Source organism: Lepidothrix coronata, unplaced genomic scaffold (genome assembly GCF_001604755.1).
Source record: "Lepidothrix coronata isolate B3197 unplaced genomic scaffold, Lepidothrix_coronata-1.0 Scaffold64, whole genome shotgun sequence".
In the NCBI taxonomy this organism is placed as follows: Eukaryota; Metazoa; Chordata; class Aves; order Passeriformes; family Pipridae; genus Lepidothrix; species Lepidothrix coronata.
In genome coordinates, this window is record NW_016690244.1 from 4,393,595 (window position 1) to 4,416,808 (window position 23,214).

General features: G+C 38.9%; 1 protein-coding gene across 1 annotated transcript in view; it reads left to right on the plus strand.

Annotated features, from left to right (window-relative positions):
* Positions 1-18,971, plus strand: part of LOC108498787 (collagen alpha-4(VI) chain-like) — a 42,198-nt gene extending 23,227 nt beyond the window's left edge. Inside the window, exons 15-31 of the mRNA XM_017817927.1 lie at positions 1,002-1,064; positions 1,790-1,852; positions 2,737-2,799; positions 4,375-4,437; positions 4,872-4,922; positions 6,879-6,914; positions 7,041-7,103; positions 7,422-7,484; positions 9,652-9,687; positions 10,555-10,591; positions 11,160-11,171; positions 11,283-11,770; positions 13,572-13,662; positions 14,753-15,424; positions 16,246-16,339; positions 16,510-16,784; positions 18,693-18,971. Coding sequence (XP_017673416.1) covers positions 1,002-1,064; positions 1,790-1,852; positions 2,737-2,799; positions 4,375-4,437; positions 4,872-4,922; positions 6,879-6,914; positions 7,041-7,103; positions 7,422-7,484; positions 9,652-9,687; positions 10,555-10,591; positions 11,160-11,171; positions 11,283-11,770; positions 13,572-13,662; positions 14,753-15,424; positions 16,246-16,339; positions 16,510-16,784; positions 18,693-18,865 — 2,343 coding nt within the window. The 3' untranslated portion in view covers positions 18,866-18,971. The remainder of the gene's footprint in view (positions 1-1,001; positions 1,065-1,789; positions 1,853-2,736; positions 2,800-4,374; positions 4,438-4,871; positions 4,923-6,878; positions 6,915-7,040; positions 7,104-7,421; positions 7,485-9,651; positions 9,688-10,554; positions 10,592-11,159; positions 11,172-11,282; positions 11,771-13,571; positions 13,663-14,752; positions 15,425-16,245; positions 16,340-16,509; positions 16,785-18,692) is intronic.
* The last annotated feature ends 4,243 nt before the right edge of the window (positions 18,972-23,214 follow it).

A 23,214-nucleotide genomic window follows, 5' to 3' on the forward strand; every position in this document is an offset into this window, starting at 1 on the left:
TAAGAAATTTGTCCATCTTCATTAGAGTCAAAACAATTTTTGTGGAAATCTTTTCCTATTTAATTTTTTTTACATCTGGCAATAACATACTTACTGATGTTCCATTTTACGTTACGGTTACTCTGGCTATAAATTAATTTTGGCCTTTGTTTTTTGCTTTTGGCTTTTTTTTTCCTTTTTTTTTTTTCCCCTGTTTTATCTTTCGTTTCATTCATGGGATGGAGAATGGAAATTCAGCCTTTTAAATGCAGTTTTACTCAGGAGATTCTTTCCAGAACCATCTGTTTCCCAAGAATCTTCAGACATATGTTTATGATTTCTTCAGTGAAAGGGGATCTGCTAGGCCTGGAATATCTTGGTGCTAGTTGTCACCATTTTACTCAATCCAGCAGACAGTGAATATCTGTTACGGATGTCAGCTAAACTGACTCATCCTCACATGCCAGCTTTATATGGAGATGGGAGCTGAAAAAGTTTTTTATCCATGATGCAGTATTTGACTTGCCTCACTGAATAACCAGGGTGAAAGATGTGGAGTATAAAAGCCTCTAATTCTAGTACGACAATGAAGTTGTGGTTTCCCCTCAGAGTCGTTCTTCATGGGTAAGGGGGAAGAGGACCTGCCCTTGTGGTCCTGACTTTATAACTTCTCATGGTTTTTGCAGGGGACAAGGACAAGGACAAGGGTAATGCAGGAATAGTGCTGAAACCTGATGTAAAATGTATTCAGGAAAATGCAAAGCAAATAGAACTGACCTCTTGTGCTGCAACTTTTATAATCATCACACACTCTAAACAACAAGAAAAAAAGCTACTGAGGTCTTTTACTTTCTACTGAGTTTCTTCAACAGGAATCTGAAGCTGCTTGAAAGCTGTTTGGGAGCATTGAAAAACATTCTATCAACTATGTACAGATATGAAATTATTATCTTTTGATGTACAGATGACAGGTGCTAATTTGTTTGGGTTTGTTGTTGTTTTCTTGGGTTTTGTTCTGGCAGGGTGAGCAAGGAGATCTGGGGGAAGCAGGTTACCCAGGAGAGACCGGTCTTCCAGGCCCACAGGTAACTAATAAAACTTATGTTTTTATTTTAGCTAGAAGAATATGTTTTTATTTTAGTTAGAAGAAAATGAATTGTCAGTCTTGATATTTTGTTTTTCTTTTGGAAAGCTTGGTTAACTTCAGCTTCCGAATCTTGTAAGAAATCTTCCTTGGCAAATTTCTTATGTAACCCTGAGGAATTAAATGTGGCAAGTTATGTCGGTGCAGCTTCTAGTGAAATTAAAAGAGGAAAATGAATAGCAAAAATAAGTAATTTAACCAACACATCATTAGAAATTGCATAAAATCTATTGCATTGACAAAACCAATGTGAAAAGCTTTGTGTTTTAAAAATATGCTAGGTGGAGTAATTTTGAAGAGAATTATCATGGTAGACTGTTTATAGTAGCTTCCAGTTTTAAGATGTTCTTAGATCCTCTAAAGATGCTTTTAACTTAATGTTTTAGGATCTGGAGAAAGTGTGCCTAGTTCATAGTGGGCTGCTTATGGCTCCCTTGATATCTTAGACACCTCAGTGAATCTCTGAATCAGGCTGTTGGGCAGTGACCATCTCAGCTGCTTCACACAGGAAAATCCTGAGAACCAAACAGCCAGAAGTTTCACCTGTGCATTAAGGCTCACGAAACAGGCACTTGTATTCCGATCATTGCAGGAATCTGATCTTCATTGAAAGACTGTCAGCAGTCTGGAACTGACTTTTTTTTTTCAATGGCTTTTTTACATCAGGGCCCAAGAGGACCACAAGGGATCAGAGGACCTCCAGGACCACAAGGCATGCCAGGCCCTCTGGTTAGCTTTAAATAATATATTCCTACTGTACACATTAGGGCTTTTCATTCTCAGTGTTGATATTATTCTTATAAAGAGTTTTTAAAAAGCTTATAGAAAGTAGAAACTGAGGTTTTTTTGATGTAACTGATTTTTTGTAACTGATTTGCAGCTTCATATGATAACAGCCTTGAAAATAAGTTTAGGTGGGTGAATAGGAAGTGAATGTCAGTGTTACTGAGCTTTTGCATGATTGTAGTGAGGAGCCTTGTCTTTAGATTTTACTCTCAGTTATCTAGTATGAGGACTAAGAGCATGGCTTGCAGCATGTTTAAATACAGATGTACAGTGGTGTAGTTGAGATCAAAGTTATATAATGATCAGTAGTTTCATTATGGCCTGTGAGATTTACTGCTGAAGTATGATCAGGTTGTAACATTTGAGCACTGTCTTCTGATCTCCTCCTCTGTGTGATGCTCTTGATTTTGGAGGTTTTTGTTCTGGAATTACATCAGTGTAAATCAGGACTGGAATGTCCTACACTGTCAGCCTTGGTCATCTGCTTCAGTCAAGTAATAATGTTCATGATTACACACCCAATTATATGTGTGCATTCATGGTTTTGTGCACATGTGCATGTATTGACTAAGTATCTGTGTAGGCTGAAAATAACATTCATTTCATACTTAAAAGCATTTTGAGGTTTATACAGCAGTTGTACAGAAGACAGGAAAGAAATGGAATGATAGCTTGACCAGTAACTCTTACTGTGGTCCTTGAAAGCTTGTAAATGCACTATTATTTATATTGACTCTGTAGTAATTTCAAGTGGGAATGAATCCTTGAGTGCAGTGAGCCCTTGATTTCTTCACTGTACACCTTTTAACTGATACTTCTTATTACAGGGTAGTCTGGGGCCCCCAGGTTCACCTGGCTCTGTTGGAAAGTTAGGTGCAAGAGGAGAAAAGGTAAAGATTTTTAAGGTATCTAATTGCAGCAATCTAACAGTATCATTCATTCAAGAATTTGACTGAAGAAGCATATTCTAACACTTTGTTAGTCCTATGAAACATGTGTAGAATAAGATCTATAGACATTTTCAGACTGCGTGGGAAGACAAGTGATATGTTCAAGGTAATCTTACAGGTGTCAGAGAGATAATAAGAAGTTTTTAGTTTTGCCATGACCACTAATGTAATTGCTGTTGTGGTAGTGGTTCTCAGTGGGGCCTGGTTTCTCACAACATGCAAGACTGCTCACCTGACCCTGAAGCTCATTTTAGGATTCCTAGAATCTGTCCAATCCATTGCAAATACATTCCAGTTAATTACAGAATATCGCATGTTGGGAGGGACTGATGAGGATCATCAGGTCCAATTCCCTGTCCTCACATGGCGAGTAAACCACATGACGAAGTGCGTCATCCAGACATTTCTTGAACTCTGACAGGCTTGGTTCCATGAGAACCAAAGGTTCCACTTCCCTGAGAAGCCTGTTCCAGACTCTTTGTGAAGACCACCCTCTTTGTGAAGAACTTATTCCTAATGTCCAATCTGACCTTACCAGTTCAAAGCATAGTTGCTTATTTTCACCTTTTTTTTCTAAAAATTCCTAACAGGTCCAAGGAACCTTGACTATTACGATGTCTATCATAGAGGAATGAGTATGTTGAGAACAATTAAATCAACATGAAGTTTAGCAGAAAGACTTATGCTAATAGATGGTCTGCGTTAGAGTTCATTTATAATAAATGTTATCCCTTACTTTCCTTTCATTTATGTTAATATGGGAGACTAACTTTATTCGATAAAAATAACTCATTTTAGTTGTTGAATCTTTGAATGTAAGTCATAAGTCATACCAGTTATCTAAGCCTTTCAGTCTCTTTGAAGGTTTGTTACATTCAGTGACAGAGAGGTATCAGAAAGTCGAACTGTTACTGTAAAAATAGTCACTGTGTGAAAACATACAGTGAAACAGTGACAAAAATTGGAAAAATACTTAGAAATTTTCATCATACCTTCTATTTTCTGTGTCTGATTTTGTGCTGTTTAATATTGGGGTCCTTGTTAGAAGAAAGTTCGATTGGAAAGTGGAAACAAAAAAGGGACTGAAGAAAAGAAACGCTGTGAGAGGACTAAGAGCTCACTGCAGACAGCCTGCCTGAGAAATATCTGCTATCAACAGGTGGTTCAGGCTGGTAGAATTCCAGGATATATCCTGCTGGTACTATATTATAAACTTTTCCAAACCCCACTTTTTTCACTGATAATGCTGTATAACAATGGGAGTTTTGTTGAATAAAGGCCTTTGGAGTTAAGCTGCATGAATGCTCAGCATATTCTGATTTGCCTAGTCCTTTACGGTTCCACCATAAGGAACATTCCATGAAACATGGTCTCTAGTGAAATGCTTTTGCCCAGCATCAACTAGTCTACAAAATGTATAGGTACACATCAGTCTAACACACAACTTCACATTTCAGAAAGAAGAATTCTCCTGAATGAGTCCAACTAACAGCTTCCGTGTTTCAATTGTAACAGGGTGAACCTGGTGACCCTGGAGAGAAGGGCCCAATCGGACCACCTGGACAGAGAGGCATGCCCGTGAGTCTTTCTCCCCTAATTCAGAGCCCCTGTAGTTTAATACCAATCCAGCTGAAATACTACAGTTCATTCCTTTATATTTTCTCTGATACAATTAAAATTATTTCACATTTGGTTCCCAATTTCCTTATGGACACCAGATTCCTTGTGGGCTAGAGAGAATATCTTTCACATCAAATTCTCTAGAGGAAAGAATATGCTGAAGGTAGGGCACACAAGGAGAGGAACTGTGGCCTTAATCCTTATTTTCTCTCTATGGCTTTTACCACCATTTGCTGCTGGTTTTAGACCATATAGTGAGAACTTGCCCTAATTCATTAATCTTAACAGCCTGAGCACCTCACTGTAATGGGACATCTTTATTTCAAAGTCAAACTGGATATAAATCTAATCCTCTATTAAAATATAACTCATGGTATGTTCAACCTATGCAGGGCGTGGATGGCAGAGATGCCTATGGTCCTGAAGGAAGCAAAGGAGCAAAGGTGAGTGCTTCAAGTCAGAATGTCTCTCAGTCTTCTGCAGTATCAAATGGAACATCCGTATTATATTAAAAAGGAATGTAAGACATGGCCATAGTAAGAGGTTCAGGATTCCCACAGTCCTTGTGAGAAATTCTTCAATAAGATATTCTTTTGAGGACCCCTCTCTCTTACTCTTTCCCTTGATGGGTGTATATGGATATGAAGGATTGTACTTCTTGGAGTACACAGTGCTTTCTGCCCACTTCAGTCTGCTTGACTAGCCACTCTTCTTGGCAAATATTGGTGGTCCAGCCACTTGGGGCTCTTCTCATTTTTCTTCTTTCGGTAGAGGGATTCCTTGACTACCAAGGAATACTGAGACAGTAAGGATATTGTTTTAATGTGAAATATTCTTCCTTGTGCTCCTATGGTCAGCAATAAGATCTGGGGATAAACCTCTGGATTACTAAGAAACTCTTATCATTCCCTTCACAGTGCTGAATTAAAAAAGCAATTAATTTCTCCCTTCTTTAAAAACATAAAAGAATCCAGCTAAAATAAAAAGTATACAGAAATGAAGAGATCAAAATCATGGCACCAGTGGCACCAATGGGTCGCTCTGGGAGCAGAGGGGTCAGGATGCTGGAAAAAGCTGCAGTCCTCCTTTCAAGGAGTTTGTGTAGTGTTGCAATACAAGTCCTTTCTTGCTGCTTGTAAAATAGAAGTGGCCCAGTGGATCTCTGATAGGCCTGTCTTTCACTGTTCCTTTTTGTGGGAGAAGCAGAGTGTTGTAGGAACCTGCAGAAAAGATATGAAAGGCTTCCCGGGAGCCTCTCCAACTGATGAGCTCCTTTTGCTAAAATGGCTCTTGGTGCTTCTTATTTTCCAATATCTTTTCTCACCTTCTTAGCTCCAACAATTCCTTTTCATAGGAGAGTTTCGTAGGTTATGCATACATTGTATACAAGACTAATTCTTTTAATCTCTTGAAATCTCCCACTTGTTCACTTCAGGGAACATCCTACATGTTAGAAGAATGGAGGAAAAAAGTTTCTGTTAAATCTTCTAGTCATTTTTCATTGTTTTAAAGGATTAATTTAAAGCCTTTCTTATACACTGATGTCTGCCCAGGGTTTGGCAGGGCCTGGATTAAAGCAATTAATAAAAATAACCAAAACCCAATTTACTCCAGAATAGTGATTCAGAAAGAATGACTTTCCCCTGATAGCTAAGAGAATAACCTTTAGTATAAATTTTACTTAAGGTTGCTATTAATTATACAGGTTCACAGTCACATTACGCTCTCTTACATGTAATGGGGGGTGTATGTACATGAAATTTTCTGAAAATTGTTGGATAAAGTCATATGATGTTTTACAACCAAGTCCACTTCCATGGGAGGGAACTCTTAGAACAATGGCATACGTAAGTAGTGTGAATTCTGATGTTAAGGAAAGAGATACTTCACTTCTGATTGGTTTATACGAGAGTTTCCATATTTCTCATATACGAGCAAAGAACACACCAGAAACTGAAGCAACTGAAAACAATTAATGAATTGACTTCTGATATGCCAACAAAATATCATGGTATCATTGTTTAGTATGGAGGGTACAACATTTTGAAACTGCATTCAAACACTGAGTTCTGAGTTCATTTACTCCTAGTCACTATACGTGAATTCCACTGTATGTTACTAGGATGCATAAATAAGTTTTGATAAGACATATATTTGAGAAACTGAGAATGCTTGAAAATCCAGAAACTGTTGGAAATTTTTAAAATGCTCTTCCTTTAGATGAGCAAGGTGTTCATAAAGAATGGTGTTATTTGAGACCAGAGTAGTAGCCACAGTTACTTGAATAGGCTGGAATGCTAAGAATAATTTTTAAATTATTTTTCGTTTAAAGGCATCAAACACTAAGCAGATCTTAAAGTTCTAGATTCCTATGAAGTCTTTGTCCTTTCTTTTTGTAGGGAGAATCTGGATTCATAGGATATCCTGGTCCAGAGGTATGATTAAATGGCATATTTCCTTTCCTTATGTATTGTTTTACATTTTTCTATTTGGAAGTTTTTGTCAGTCTTTCTATCTGTCTTCTCCTTTCCTATAAAGTTCTGAATTTCATTAATTTTCAGGGAGAAGATGGAGACCCAGGCATTCCAGGAGCTGAAGGACCCAAAGGAACTAGGGGTAGAAGAGTAAGAATGACAAATTTGCTAACTCTGTGAAGAGTTCTATAAATAAAGCCCTTATGTCCTAGGTGTTTTCTCACAAAGAAAAAAAGTTAAATTGTTTCCCACCCTGATCTTTTATTGCCATATCTTGTGCAACAGGTCTTGAGAGAATGCAGGTCGGAGTCTTCAGAGATGCTGGTTGCTAATAATTCTTAATAGTGGTAGTCTATGTAAATGCAGGATCCAACTCACAATATGATTATGGAGGGGTTTTTTCCCCTTATGAAATTTGGCACCTGTGTGTGCAATTATAAAGAATGAAACTTGTATTCCTATTTTTAGGGTAATGCTGGCACACCAGGTTCCCTGGGAGATCCAGGAGATCAAGGACCATCAGGACCTATGGTAATATAGTTTTATTTTTTAAAAAAATCACTCTTAGATTGATCTTAGACTTACTAGTAGAATAACGGAATATTTAATTATGTTTCATATGCTTAGTTGCCTGGAAGTTGTATAGAGTCATGTCTTGCCTGTGGATATGTGTGCACAGGAGCACCTGCTGTTGAAATGGAACTGCAACAATATAGTGCAGGGCAGAATTTCTTCCACAGTATTTGGTATTGTCTAAAATATAGAACTGGATTGATCTGCTGAAAGCCAATGTATTTTTTTCATTTCAAAAGAAAAGCCATTTAAAATCAGACTTGCAGTTAAAAGGCGTGCACTTAAAGCTTATATCGATTGTAGCATGTTAGTCCCTATATACAAGTAAATGTCCTGAGGTACTTTTCCAGTGTCTGTGTTCTGCATTTTATACAACAAAATGTTTTATTCTCTATCTAAGCAGATGAAAGGATTGTGGATTTCAATAGGATTTAGGACTAACCTTGTAGGTAGCTAGGAAAATCCCTGTATCTGTCTACCTTTATCCTGTAGCAATGCTGAAAATCAACTCCATAGTGACCAGAAACAATCTCTACTGTTACTGATTTTCATGTTAAACTTTCTTAGGCCTACTCTTAGTTTAAATGTGGAACATTACTGATAGCAGTATCTTTACCTGTAAAACATGGCCCATGGGATGTGTCAGCTTAGAAAACTTTTTTTCCTTCTCATTACACTGTGTTGGTCAATGAATATACCCATCCCACTTTATTTTATGATGCTGGGCACAAGAATGGCTAAGAATGCATTGCCTTCCTAGCTGCTTGGCCACTCACATGTTACAGGTAAACAAATCTTGTGAGCTGATGAGCCACAGCCGTTGGCCTTGTCAGTCCATGGTCCAAGAAGTCTTCAGAGGGATTTCAAGCTCAAGATCTCCTCTTCAAATGTAGAAATGAGAGTAGAGCTTGGGATATATGGGCTTGGTGGGATTATTATAGTAGCTGTGCATCAGTGAAATGAGAAAGTGGGAAGTCTGTGGGAAGTGGAAGTGATAGGGAATGCAGGAAGCACGGGTAGTAGGCAGGGACAGCCAAAACGGGCCTGTCTTACCCGTCCTTCCTGCTTGGTGACATGATTGTCTGTATGTGTCAAGTCTGCACAGCTCAGTCACCACCACTGAGCTGCTGCAAGTAGCATTAGGGCTCAGGCAATTCACAGTTAACTCTTGCTGAACAGTACCAAAGAAGAACATTGACCTACTGGGAAGCATGAGAAGAAAAAAGCATGGAATGGCTGTGATGGTGCTAGCAGCAAGACAGCAGGAGAGGTGAGGAGCGTAGCTCAGGCAGAAGATGGAGGAATGGAAGGTTAATTGGAAGGGGAAGGAACAAATAAGGAGACAGGGTTGTAATCTGAGGATGTAAGAAAGTATATAATTTTGGTGAACTGAAATGTTATGGTAGAGAGAGGGTAAGGTAAAAGCTGTGGGATGTGGAGTTGAAATTTTTCTGGTGTGTCTCACTGCAGCCTCCTGCAAGTAAGTGAGAATTTTCAGTAGTCTTCCTACACATCTGAATGCACACATGATGAGAACTCTCAAGCTCCTTTGAAAAAAAAAATTCCTTTGCCTCTGTTTTATTCCCATTATGAAGATTAAAAAATACTTTTATTTTGAAAAAAAAGTTCTTGAGGTGCTAGCATTTTTCCACAGCTCCCAAGGAGAAGGATGCAGAGTAGGTTGAGCTATCATGATGTGTGTGTGTTCTGCAGGGTCTTTTGAAGTAGAACTGTACGGATTTTACCCTGCAAGAGTAGAGGGCAAGCTTGTCACACATCAGGTGTTGGAAAGTACGGAAAGTCCAAATAACTGAACATAGCACAGAAACTGCTGTTTATTAAGGAAATCCAGTTCTGAACTATACCGGTCCTCAAGGGCAACAAGTATTGAACATTTTAAAACCATTAATGAAAATGGACTGAGAAATAAGTCTGACAAGTGGTCTGTAACTCTGGAATGGGTCCACAAAAATCTATGCTGGGAACTGATGTCTCCTCGTATTTCAAATTCATAAGTGCTTGTTGGGAAACACTATATGCCTGCATTTTCTTTGGGCTACAGAGTAATAGATGGAAATACATTATCAGGGTCTGACTTTTTGGACCTGTGTTTATTTTGTTTCAGGGTGCCAAAGGACCAATGGGCACCATTTTAATGGAAGTAAGTAACAACCTTACAGCTAACTGTACACTGCATGGAATTATCTGGTTTAGTCTTCCATTTATAAGCACTTACAGCAGTGCACACAATTAGCTGTTATAAAACAATATCCTTTTCATGTTCTTGTCAGAGTGCAGTGCGTTCATCTGTTCTGCAAATGATCAAGGAATGAGAAACAATTATGCCTATGGATTAACACCATGTCCAAACTTTTACAAATCGTTGGACCATTAATATTCATTTACCTGTTTCTTTACTCACATCAGTTTACACACTAGCTCATGTTTAGGGTTACTTTTTCCCCTCTTGTAAAGGAAGGCATTTCTTCAGCAACAGTTATTTTCACTGGGAATAGAAGTACAAGATTTCTTCAGAATCGTAATCCCATATAAGATGAGCACTTCTGAGCAAAGGTTCCATCTAACCCTTGCATGGATGACTACCTACAGGCAATACTATTGCAGGTGTGTTCTGTGTCCAAAGGAGGTCTTCTCCCCCTTCATGGACCTCTCTTCCTATGTGAGTCGCTATTGAAATGTCCATTCTTTTATGGAAGTGCCACTGAGTGGTGACATCCTAGATCAGTTTATTAGCACAAAATAAAGAATGGATAAATGGTTTCTTGGTACTCCAGAACATCATAAATGCCAACAGAGAAGGTCTATAAAAATATGCCTAATTTCTGCAGCGAGAGTGTCCCTGTACTATTTGAAATAAAGAGGAACTGGATTGTGTGAATCTGGATTTACTGTAATGAGAGTTAGTTCAGGAACTGGGATATGACCTTCAGCTCAAACACCAGTAAGATTCCCAATCTGGAATGGTCTGGGATTTGCCATTAATTCCTTTTTTATTTTGAACCTGCAGCCTTGTGAACTTGTGAATTTTACAAGACAAAACTGCCGTAAGTAGGGAGCATCTTATTTTACCTCTGACATCTAGTCACTCTTCTTAAAGGGAATAGCCTCCACTGGAAACCCTGTAAACTGATAGTTTGTATCTGAGTTCCGTTTGACTGGTAGTTGTTAATTGTGAGGGATTTTCAGCAGGTGTTTGAAGCAGACTTGCTCTTTTTGCTCCTTTTCTAATCTGTTAATTACAAAACCCATAACAAATATCTCTTTACCTCATTAAAGATTAAAATAATTCTTTGGCATTGTGCCAACACCCTTTGGGGAGTTCTCTGAGAGAAGACAATGGATTACGTGTACTGTCCTCCAAATTAGGTGTGTTCGTTCCCTTCAGACATATGTGCGCAGCAGAACCCAGAACAATTTTTTTACTTCCCATCCAGTAAAAGTGCACTATTTTGAGTATTTGATTATGGAAGAAGAGTGTTGTCTTGCACTGGCAGGTTCTATCAGTTGTCTGAGCTTTGAATCAGGCTTTTTATTGAAAGCAAGTGAATATGTCACTGTATTAATGAATATGGGCCCAAAATAATTTATTTTCTCTCCCTCTCTTCCTTGCAGCTTGCTCATCAGGTAAGTCCATCTGGCCTCTGCATATCCATTCTTCTATAGACTTGAAGAAAAAACTAACAATATTTGAGTTGTGGAAAGGTTCTCACAGAAATTTTCTGCTTCAATATACAGACACATGTCCAGCTTACCCAACTGAAGTGGTGTTTGCCTTCGATATGTCTGATGATGTTACACCAGCTGCATTTGAAAGGATGAGAAACATTGTCATGTTGTTGCTGAGGACCATAAAGATCAGTGAAAGCAATTGCCCAACAGGCGCTCGTGTCTCCGTTGTTTCTTTCAACACCAATATGCGCTATCTCATCCGATTCTCAGAATTCCAAAAAAGCAACTTGCTGCAACAAGCAGTCCAGAGAATACCTCTGGAGAGATCCACTGGAAAGCGAAATATTGGGGCAGCCATGAGATTTGTTGCAAGAAATGTCTTCAAACGTGTTCGTCAGGGCATCCTCACAAGAAAAGTAGCCCTATTTTTTGCCAATGGTCCATCGCAGGATGATGTTGCCATCAGCACAGCTGTGCTTGAGTTGAGTGCCTTAGATATCACTCCAGTGGTTATTGCCTTCAGTGAAGTGCCAAATGTCAGACGTGCCTTCTCAGTAAGTAGATAGATGATAGAAAATTGGGTCACCCATTTGCTCAGTGTCTGCTATTGTTTGAGTAAATCCTGCTCTCAGTCCAGTAAGTTCTAGGAACTGTCTAATCCTTTAGTAGAAAGAGGTACATAAAAGAATATTACTTCAATGAAGAAACGGTGATTCACTTGACCATAATGATCATCATCTGACCTCTTTCTGCACATGAATTATGAATGGCTTGTGCTTTTAGGCCAAATCGCAGAATTTCCATAACATTGTTTTAATTTCACTTAGTTACCTTTGCCATTACTCTTCTGAAGATGTGACATGTACTGACCATTTAACTAAGAAACTGTGGCCCTAGTTTCTAGAAAAAGTAATAGAAGTCTTCAAGTACACCATGTTTTTTTCAAAGGAAAATTAAATTAAGCAAAACCCCTTTTGATATCTGTATTGCCATTCGCACAGGAGAAAATCATGAAATTTTGTTTTATGACTTCATATAAAAGATAGTAAATGAAAATAAACAGTCCATTTTACAAGGTACAAGAGGAAACAATTCTAAATTTATTTAAGATTTCATAACATAGATTCCATGGTCTCCGTCTTTCCAATTTGTTTTGATATCATCTGTTTTCAGTTTGAACTTTTTCAAAATAAAATTCTTTCAAGCTGCTGTTTCTTTGTAGTTGTCCTTCCAAAAGGAAACATGTTCACTTACACAGGACAAAAGGTGCAAAACTTGGAGTCTGTTCTGATCTAGTAGCCATTTAATCTTCTTATTATATTTATTCTCATGCAGCCTCATATCTCTTAGTTAATTCATGTATTTTTCTGGCTGGATGTTAATTTAGCAGAATGAAATAATTCTGTTAACATACGAGAAGGAAGCTTATAGTTTGTTGACTGGATTGCTCCACAGGATAAACAGGAGCAAGCATCAGTATTTTGTTTACTTAGTGTAAACAGGTTACAAATCTGAATGCATGTGATGATGTCTGGTATTTACAAAAGTGCCAATTATCCATAAATCAGTCTTCAGAGAAGAAAAGTTTAAAAGAGCTGCTTAGCAGGGGGAAAGGCAAAAAATTCATGGCAGCAGCTCTGCTTTATGTTTACAATGATGGGAAAGCAACCAACCTCACCGCTACCCCCCGAGTAAATACAACCTCCCTTTTTCTTTGAGATGGACTTCTGCCCTTGTAGTTGAGAGATGGTTTAATCTTTATGATCCTGCCAGCCTGTAGCCAAAGATACTTAGTGCCTTTGGTCACTTTGTTTTAGGAGTTTCAGTTTAGAGATCATTCAAACCTTGCCAATTCTAATTCCTTTGAAGAGTTCTATCTATAACATTCTTGACAGACATTAATCAGAATTTAATTGTCTAGTTTAAGCTGAAGTTTAATGCAAAGAAGTAATTATTTCTTTACTCACCATTATAGTATAATGTACAGCCATTTTTGTTAATCTTAGTCTACAAGGAAATGCATTTTCCCTTGAATCACATTTGGATGGGGTTGGGTGGTCAGTGAAATTATAGATTGTTGTTGGAGTGTCTTCAGAGTTCCTCAAGCATTTCTGTGGTCAAATCTTCTACTGGGGAAGATTGTCTTTCTTCAGCTTATCACAGGCAACACATACATTGTTCCAAGGCTAAAATCTTCTCTCCCAAGAAAACATTTTCACTCTTTATCCCAGATATAAGAGATTCTGCCCTTTTCTCTGTAGAAAAACACACCCTATTAAGAAAAGAAAAAAGAAAAACTGTAATATATTTTACCTGTCTTTTAAATGTTACTTTTGTGTCTGCTTTAAAACATAGATTGATGACACTAGAAGATTTCAATTATTTGTTTGGGAAAGACAACAGGATGAAAGTTTGGAGGGCATCACATATTGTACACTTTGCTTTGGTAAGACATTTTACAAATTCCATCTGTTGTATTGGTCTATTTAGCCTTTCAATAACACATTCTATTGTATTTATTTTGCAGTGTGGTGTTGGGGAATTTTTATGGTACACCTTAAATGTGTTTGTGCTTAAATATAAAAGAAAAATATTAATAAACAATGCACTGGGCAGAATCCTACTGCCATAAATGGTTCTACAAGGAGTTTGCAAAAATGTAAGAGCTGATTCCTTATATATGCTTGCACCAGCACCAATCCCATGAGTGGTTGCATGGAGCAACTCAGCCCAGCTCGGCTGCCCATAGGTACCCTGAGTGCTCCCATTCCAGGGTGGCTACAAGACAGTGCTGCAGCTGTTTCTTGTCATCACCAAGAGAAACTTCACTCCCTGACAGGGATTTTTTCTGTGTCTGACATTCCTGCTTCCAGCCAACTTAACCCCTTCTGCAAGTGGGCCTTCTTGCCCCCTGTGACAGATCATTTCTTGGTTACAGTTATCAGTGCTGAGGAGTTATAATTTTAATTTCCTCTTCAGTGGATGGTAAGAATTAGACTGTCAAACCCACAAAAGCTGTTTAATTAGTTTCTGTCTCAGACATGTGAAATGAATTACTGTATTTAGCATTTCCTTTTTAACAGAAATGAACTTAAAATAGCATTATGATTCTGGGAAACCAGGCTCATCTGCTGTGGATTGTACACTGTGAGGGGAGGAGATGCTACTAAATGATAATGTTTCAGAATGTTGAATAGTGATCTGAGATGAAAAATAGGGTTTGTTTCTGTGTCCTTTACAATGTTTAGATTTCAACAGAAGAAAATTTCTCAAGGGAACTATGGATCTATGAAGTTTTACCTTATGAATGTTTTTTTGCTCTCATGCCTGAATAATTTCCCATATCTCAAAACCTCCTTCAGCAAGACTCGTCTGCTGTTCATTACTAGAACAAAAAGATTTCAAGTTCCCAGATTATTTTTTTTAATCAAAATTTAAGAAAAATAAAATAAATGTATAGGACTGTGTGAATTTTTTTCCAAACTCTTGCTTTTGTTGTATTGCTAAATAGTTTGCTGTTTGCTCTTCCTCTCTAGATAAATGCAAACCAAGAACCAACTGCGAGGTGCCCATTTTCCCCCCAGTTCTGATGGATATGGATATCACTTACATCATGGACAGCTCTCGCAGTGTCAGCAGCGAAGAGTTTCAGAGAGCCAAAGACTTTGTGAACAACATGCTAGATCAGTTTGTTGTTTCCTTACAGCCAAACGAATCATACGGAGGCATCAGAGTGGCACTGGTGCAGCAAGCTCCTAGGGGCTTCCTGCCTGGCAGAAACCAGACACCTGTGGCCTTGGAGTTTGATCTAGTTACATACAGCAGTAAAGATTTGATGAAGAAACACATCCAAGAGTCTCTTCACCAACTGGAAGGGCCATCAGCCATTGCTTCTGCTCTACAGTGGACAGTCGAAAATGTATTCTTTAAAGCCCCCAGACAAAGGAAACACAGGGTCATATTTACAATAGTTGGAAGCAAAACAAGCACGTGGGACAGAGAGATGCTGAAAGAGATTTCACTCGGAGCCAAGTGCCAAGGATTCACTTTGTTCACTCTTGCGCTTGGCAGTGATGTGAGTGACAATGAGTTGATGGAGCTGCCGAGTTCCCCCACAGAGCAGCACTTACTGACACTGGGCAGGGTTTCGGCAGCGGAGATGGTGTACGCTCAGAGGTTTAGCCGGGCATTTCTAAATCTTCTACAGCGTAAGTATCACACAATGGCATTTGCTTAAGGTGTGGAAAGAAAGAGAAATGCTGTGTAGAATAAGGTAGTCAGTATATATGTGCTATCATTCCTAGTCATAACTGCCAGTCTTTCACCTTTAGTTTGCCTCAGATGCTGGACATTAATGGAAGTGCCAGCAATGACAGAACAGCATTATATTCTAGTCTTAAGCAGTTTTTTTCCCTGAAGTTTTTATTTAATGTGTGGCTTTGTGAACTCTACTTTCATTAAAGGTAGACTATTCTCAGCTAAGAGAACACAGTTCTGATTCCTGATTAGGTCCACATTTCTCCTCAGACCATTGGCAGGTCCAGATTTACTATGCTTATTTAGGCTTTGGAACAGGTAAATATTTAGCACATTTTCTCTTTATTGCAGTTATTCCTCCTCCACAGAGCAGAAAAAGGACTTCTTCACTTTTCAAGACACATTCATGCAGATTAGCAGGTCTTAGGTGCTTTGAAATACAAACAAGAAGATATCAAGAAGGAAATTGTCATTGATTTAAAATCCTGTATGTACTTAGAGACTTGAAAGTTTCTTTGGAAGCTAAATAGGTTATTACAGAGCAAGACAAAAGTATGAAAGATTGGTTCAGGAGTCATTCTCACCTAGCTAACCTCTATCATAATTTTCATTTTCCTGGACATAGTCCAGTCACTCTGGATATGGTGTGTTAACTTACTGAAAGATGCAAACTTCAGTTCACAACAAAAAACTCACATAGTGCTTTTTACTAAACATATTGGGGTTTGGAGGACTTTAAAACTCAACCGTGGTATCTGGGCTTTCCCCACAGAAGAAATGAACAGTTATCCTTCACCTGAACTTCAAGAAGAGTGTGAAAACTTAGATCGGGGAGACATACAACAGCAAGTGTCTGTAATTGAAAGGTTTGGAATTGCCTATTTAACTCTTTGGGTGTGTATCTCTGAATATAAGATTTTTACCTTTGTGTCAATAGTTGTATTTAAAGTACCTTTAATAGAAATGGGACCAGGATGCATTTTTCAAGGTCATACTGGTGTTTAAATAATTTTTCTTTTCCCTCTCTTCTTGGAAGGATGCCTTTTCCTGGAATGGCTGAACTTGGTTCCAGTTATGGTTTGGAAGACACTGAAAAAACTGAAAGTAGAGTCATGAAGAGTATTAAAGAGAACACCAAAGAACTTGTATACACAATGCCAGAAATGAGATATGATTATGAGGAGAAGAATGAATATGTCACAGAGGGAGCTGCTGTGGGAGAAAAGCCACAAGAGTGTGGAGAAGCTCAGGAGGAGAACAAGGAAAACTTAGGTGCAACAGTAGAAACTAGAACTACCTGTAATGATTATGGTATGATTTTAGAATATGAAAATCCTTTTTTAATTCAGTAAAAAAGCTTTAAATTGTAAAGGGTTCAGTTGAATATTTACACATGATGAAGAATTTCCATTAATTGCACTTTTCCAAAGCATTTGGTCATCATATGTTTGCATTCAGTCCAAATCTATACAGTAAGAGTCTGTAACTGAAGATTGAACTATACGTGTCATTGTGACTTTAGTTTTGACTTGTAACTTTTTGTGATAATATCATAAAAAGTTCTAATCCCCCTTACTAAAACAGATGATCATTTTAAATTCCAAGTTGCACTGTAATTCCTGAGTTACTCCTACTGATAACTTAGGTCAACATTGAGGAACTAAATATATCTCTGATACAGTCTGTTCCTGTAGGAAGAACAGGATCCCTTGGCGGAAGTCTCAAAATATATATTCTTCATGTTTTTAACTTTTCTTCCTAATTATGCATTTTTCTTCACAGATTTGACATTTGATACAGGTATGGGAAGCTGATTATGAGATTATTTGTCATCAACATTCTTTTAGCACAATTGAGTGTTTTTGTTGTTTAAAATACAGTTAAAGAGAATTTATGTGAAAAAAATGAAAAGGTGTCTGCATAGTTTTGGTTGTGGTAGCTCATTGCTGCAGCTGTCATCCCTTTGTTTTTCATCCTTCTCCACTCAAATATGATTCCAGAGTGTCTGGTGGCCACATCCCTGATGAGAGAGTACCAATGCCTTTGCAATACTGTTTTAATATTGGATCTTTAATTAAGAGCTAGTGTACCACTGTGAACGCCATACAACCACAGTGCGTGACAGACTTACTCAGCACCATAGGAATTGGTCCTGTTACCTGACTGCATGAGTACAGTCTTGTTAATCTCTATTTAACCAGTTCATGAACTCTGTGGTCACACAGGAAATCCAGTAACAGGAAGATATGTCACTGTTTATACTTTACAAATAAAATATTTCCTTTGAGGAAGTAGTCAGGGTCATTGCACCAATGCAAGAAGTGACGTAGAACACTTAGAGGAGAGGTATGAACTGCCTTTCTCGATCCTGTGTTGTAACTAGTGACCCGACAGTTTACTTCTAAAAACATGTAACCTGGTTCCAGAACTTGTCTTTTGAGAGGTATACTTTGTACTGATCTGTTGCTTGAGATTATTGCTTTTCAGTTGATTAGGAGAAGGTTACGTCATTTTAAATCTTTAAGCAGGGTAGTTTTATCACGATTTTGCTTTACTTCTCAGTTCTTCCCCTTCAATGTTGTACAGGCACAAACGTCTAGACCTGCCCTTCTGTCTTCTTTTGAGTAACTCTGAATTTACGTTAGTGAAAGATGATTAGATCTGTTCTTACGGAATGCCAGATTGCTACAAAGTATGCTACTCTCACCTACTTTTCTAATTTATGCAGTTTAAATTTGTATTATTATTGGATTTGGCTAAGAGACTATCATGGATAGTTTAACAACCTGTGTAAGTTTGTTTACGAAATATTATTGATGGATACCAGTATAACAAGTTGGAATAAAGAAGAGGGAAATTATTAAAAGGTTTATTTACATAGTTTCTGTGGACCAGATATAGTCATTTTACAATCATTTTAATAAAAAGTCTATGTTAGAAGACTAAAAACCTTTTAGCATTCCTTCTATTTATGCTGCTGAAATCTCGTCATTTCAGACATTCTTTCTGGTTAAAGCAATCATAAGAAGAGGGTCTTCAGACCATGCTGACACTGTGGGTTTGTAGATGAATACTTAGTAAATCTTTGTAAAATCTCGAACACTGGCTACTTATTTTGTCTGACAGTTTGCACTGAATGTTAGTTTCCCCTGAATTTAACAGTGCTAAGAAGGGTTGACCTTTCTTTCATTAAATCTGTCTCTTATTTCCCTTTTCCAGATGCATGTGACCTTGTTCAAGATAGTGGAGAATGTCAGAATTACATTTTGAAGTGGTACTACGACAAAGAGCAGAAAATGTGTGGTCAGTTCTGGTATGGGGGCTGCGGAGGCAATAGAAATAGATTTGAAACACAAGAAGAATGTGGATTCTTGTGTATAGAGTCTTCCTAGTGCAGAGACACTTAAGTTACTTTAATTCTTCAGTTAGACTATCAGGGTGATGCAGAAAAGGGATTCAAAGAGAAGGCTTTACATAGCCACTTGGCTCCCATGTTTCAGTTGAAAGAAATACTTGATTATGAAGTTATTACCTGGTAACTTAATTGTGAAAATTAAAATTTAAGCTATTACTCCATTGATCTCATATAACATGCTGAGTACGGAGAAATTTGTTAGCCAACAATGTATTGTTTAAAATGCATGAAAGTATTGAAATTTGACTTTCTTCCATAAATACCAAAATGTGCGCTTTCGAAATATACTCCGTAAAATAAAACAATACCTCAGAGATTTTCCTGAAATAACTTTGGACGCAAGACACTAATGTCAGAATGCTTTGATGTGTTTGCTTACATTTATCCTGTTTATAGAAAATACCAAACAGCATGTAGATCTCAAATGACAGACTTCCTAGGACTTATTTCACTCTGATTTAAAGGATTTTCTACCACAGAGTCATTCTTGGTTTCTTAATTATTTTTCTCCTGAATAATCCAACATGTGAATAAAATCAATAATTCTGAAATATTGTACTTCTGCTCCTAGTTCCTGAAACAGGTATAACTGTATTCTCACTGTGTGGCATCTCATTTGTAAATAAGCATTGGTCCCCTTTCCTTGTTACCTGATGTTAGACAAATGCATTTATTTTAGAACATTTTCATGGTTGCTCTTGAGTGGAAGAAAAGATCCTGAGGACATCATCTGATTAAAGATAATAAATACAATGCTGTGCAGGCAGGTGGAACTTATATAAACTTTCACACTCCGTTGACTTATCCAAACTTTACGGTTGCCCATTTTATGTCTGTAGAAGTCATGGTGCATTTAACTTCACCTTGGTCCACTCTGCAGAGGTGGCTGTACTCACCTGGAATTTTGTTCTTCTCTGTATTAATCTACAAGATGATACAAGATTACATCTAGTGGCAGTTTTCCTTATGGTTCTTTGGAAAAAAAAAAAGAAGAAAAATATTAAACTGGAAGAAGAGCTGTAAAAATGATACAGAAAATGTTTCCTACTGGTGAAATAAAGTGAAAAAAATTATATATATTTTATATCTGAGGATGGATACCACTGGATATAAAGCAATATATGTCAGGCCCCCTTAAATAAAATTTAAAATTTCCCTTTAAAAATACAGGCTTTGCTCTGATTCAAAGGAATCACACACACAATAGTGAGTCCTTCCTAGCACAAGAGCTCCTCCTGGCACCCCAGTCACCCTTGCTGGGTTGGCTGTTTCAAGGGAGGGTCTCCTCTACACACCATACAACTGATGCTACGTGGAGTAAGTGGGTCACACTGATCACACAGCGAGCTTGGATAGGAAACCCCAGTCATCCAGGAATCTTAGAAGTGCTCATGGACTGGTCAGAAGGCAAAGATTTTGGAATGTCGCCAGAGGAAGAAGTAACACATGCTGAAGAGGCCCCACTATACAATGAATTACCAGAAAGTGAAAAGCAATTGCCTTGTTTACTGATGAATCCTGCCATCTTGTGGGAAAGCATCGGAGATGGAAAGGAGCTACCACAAGTCATAGAAACTGATGAAGCATAAGGTGAATTGAGTCGGTTTGCAGAGGTGAAAGCCATCCAGTTGGCCTTTGACAATGAAGAACATTAGAACAACCAACAAGTGGATCAGGATGCTAGGATTGAAGTGGCTCAGGTGGTTTTGAATTGGCAACATAAGGGTGAATTTTTTCTAGCTTGGTGGGCCCATGACGTTGGGCCATCAAGGAAGAGGTGCAAAATGCAGGTGGGCTTGTGATTGAGGAGTGGAGTTAACCATAGACACTATCACACAAGTTATCCATGGATGTGAAACATGCATTGCAATAAAGCAAACCAAGCGGATAAATCCCCTCTGGTATGGAGGACAATGGGTGAAATAAAAGTATGGAGAGACGTGGGAGATTGACCATATCACACTCCCTCAAACCCATGACGGCAAGTGCCATGTGCTTACAATGCTTACAATGGTGGAAGCAACCACCAGAGGTCTGGAAACATATCCTGTGCCCCATGCCATGGCCTGGAACACTGTCCTGGGCATTGAAAAGCAAGTCTTAAAACAACATGGTACTCCAGCAAGAAAGAACAGAACTCATTTCCAGAACAACTTCATAGACATTTGGGCCACAGAACATGGCATTTGAGTGTGTATATCACATTCCCTGTCATGCACCAGCCTCTGGAAAGATCAAACAATGTAACAGACTGTTAAAGACTACACCAAGAGCAATGGGTGGTGGGACCCTCGAACATTGGGATACACATTTAGCAAAGATCACATGATTAGTCAGCACTAGGGAATCTGCCAGTCAGACTGACCCTGACTAATCAAAACTTTTACATACTATAGAGGAGGATAGAATTCCTGTAGTGCATATTGAAAACGTGCTGGGGTGGGGAAAGCTGAGTGGGTTATTTCTAACTCAGACAAAGGCAAACCCATTCTATGCTAGCCCCAGCAGCTGGAAAGGACTGTCATGGTTTAACCTCAACCAGCAACTAAGCCCCACACAGCTGGGGAAAAGAATAGGAAGAGTAAAAGGGAGAAAACTCAAGCCTTGAGGCAAAGACATTTTAATAGATAAAGCAAAAGCCATGCACACAAGGAAAGCAAAACAAGGAATTAATTCAGCATGTTCCACTGGCAGGCAGGTATTCAGCCATCCCCGGGAAAGCAGGGCTACATCACATGTAATGTTTACTTGGGAAGATAAACATCACTGTGAACATTTACCCCTTCATTCCTCCCCAGCTTTAGATGCTGAGCAGGATGCCATGCAGTATGGAGTATCCCTTGAGTCAGTGGGAGTGAGCTGTCCCATCTGTGCCCTCCCACCTTGTGCCCCTGCAGCCTTCTTGATGGTGGGGTGGGGGGTGAGAGACAGAAAGGGCCTTGACTCCATGCAAGCACTGCTCAGCAATAATGAAAACATTCCTGAATTTTTGACACTGTTTCCAGCACAAACCCCAACTAAACATCTGTTCCAGCCATTGAAAAGAAAATTACACTTTACCCCGGCCAACTCCAACTCCAACTCCAACTCCAGCACATTCTCCACCCCTACAGGCAATGGGTTGACCATGGCTGGATGCCAGATGCCCACCAAAGCCACTCTATCACTCCCCTCCTCAGCTGGACGTGGGAGAGAAAATAAAAGGAAAGGCTTGTGGATCCAGATAAGGACGGGGAAAGATCACTCAGTAATTATTGTCACAGCAAAACTGTCTCTATTTGGGGAAAGTAATTGAATTTATTACCAGCCAAATCAGAGTAGGACAATGAGAAATAAAACCATCTCTTAAAACACTTTTCCCTCACCCTTTCCTCCTTTCCAGACTTAACTTTATTCTTGAGTTCTCTACCTCCTCCTCCCCCTGAGCAGGATAGTGGGATGGGGAATGGCAGTTTTGGTCAACTCATCACACACTGTCTCTGCTGCTCCTTCCTTCTCAGGGGAAGGACTCATGCTCTTTCCTTGCTCCAGTGTGGATTCCCTTGCACAGGGTGCAGTCCTTTGGGAACAGGCTGCTCCAGCATGGGATCTCTGTAGAGTTACAAGTCCTACCAGCAAACCTTCTTCAGCATGGACTCCTCTCTCCATGGGGCCACAGGTCCTGCCAGGAGCCTGCTCCAGCATGGGCTTCCCGCAGAGTTACAGCTTCCCTGGGTCATCCACATGCTCCAGTGGGCAGTACTCCAGAGGCTGCAAATTTTAATTGCTATGATGCAGTTGTCATCTGTATCGTACAGCCATTCTTGCCCATCTCTCCTCTTCCCCTCAGCTAGGCCAAATCTCTGAGCAAAGCTTGTGTTACTATAAGAATCTGGTAGCAGTCTACGATAGTTCTGTAAAGGCTGATAATTTCATGCTTGGATAATCATAGTCCTGATCTTGGTCAGGCCTGTCAAGTGAAGGCACTGTCCAAGCCCCTGAAGACTGTGCTAATGTTGTTGTATCAGGCTGTCCATCAATGACAAATCCAAGACTCTTCATGAACTGAGAGGCTGATTTGATAGAATAACACCATACTAGGGTCTTTAGTCAAAGGAGGTTTCTCTGCAGATTCAAGTTCATCCAGGTGTCACCTTCTGTTCATTGGTATCACCTTTACTTTGTGCAAGGTCAGTGTTCCCTAACTGTCTGTTTTACCTTCCCAGGCTGACCTTTGTGCTCTTTTCTACATGGTTAGCTCTCCGCTCTAGGGACCTGCTCTTTCTCATGAGACAGAAGAAGAGAGAAGGAAGAGTCGAAACAGTCTCTGAACCCTACAGCAAGTTT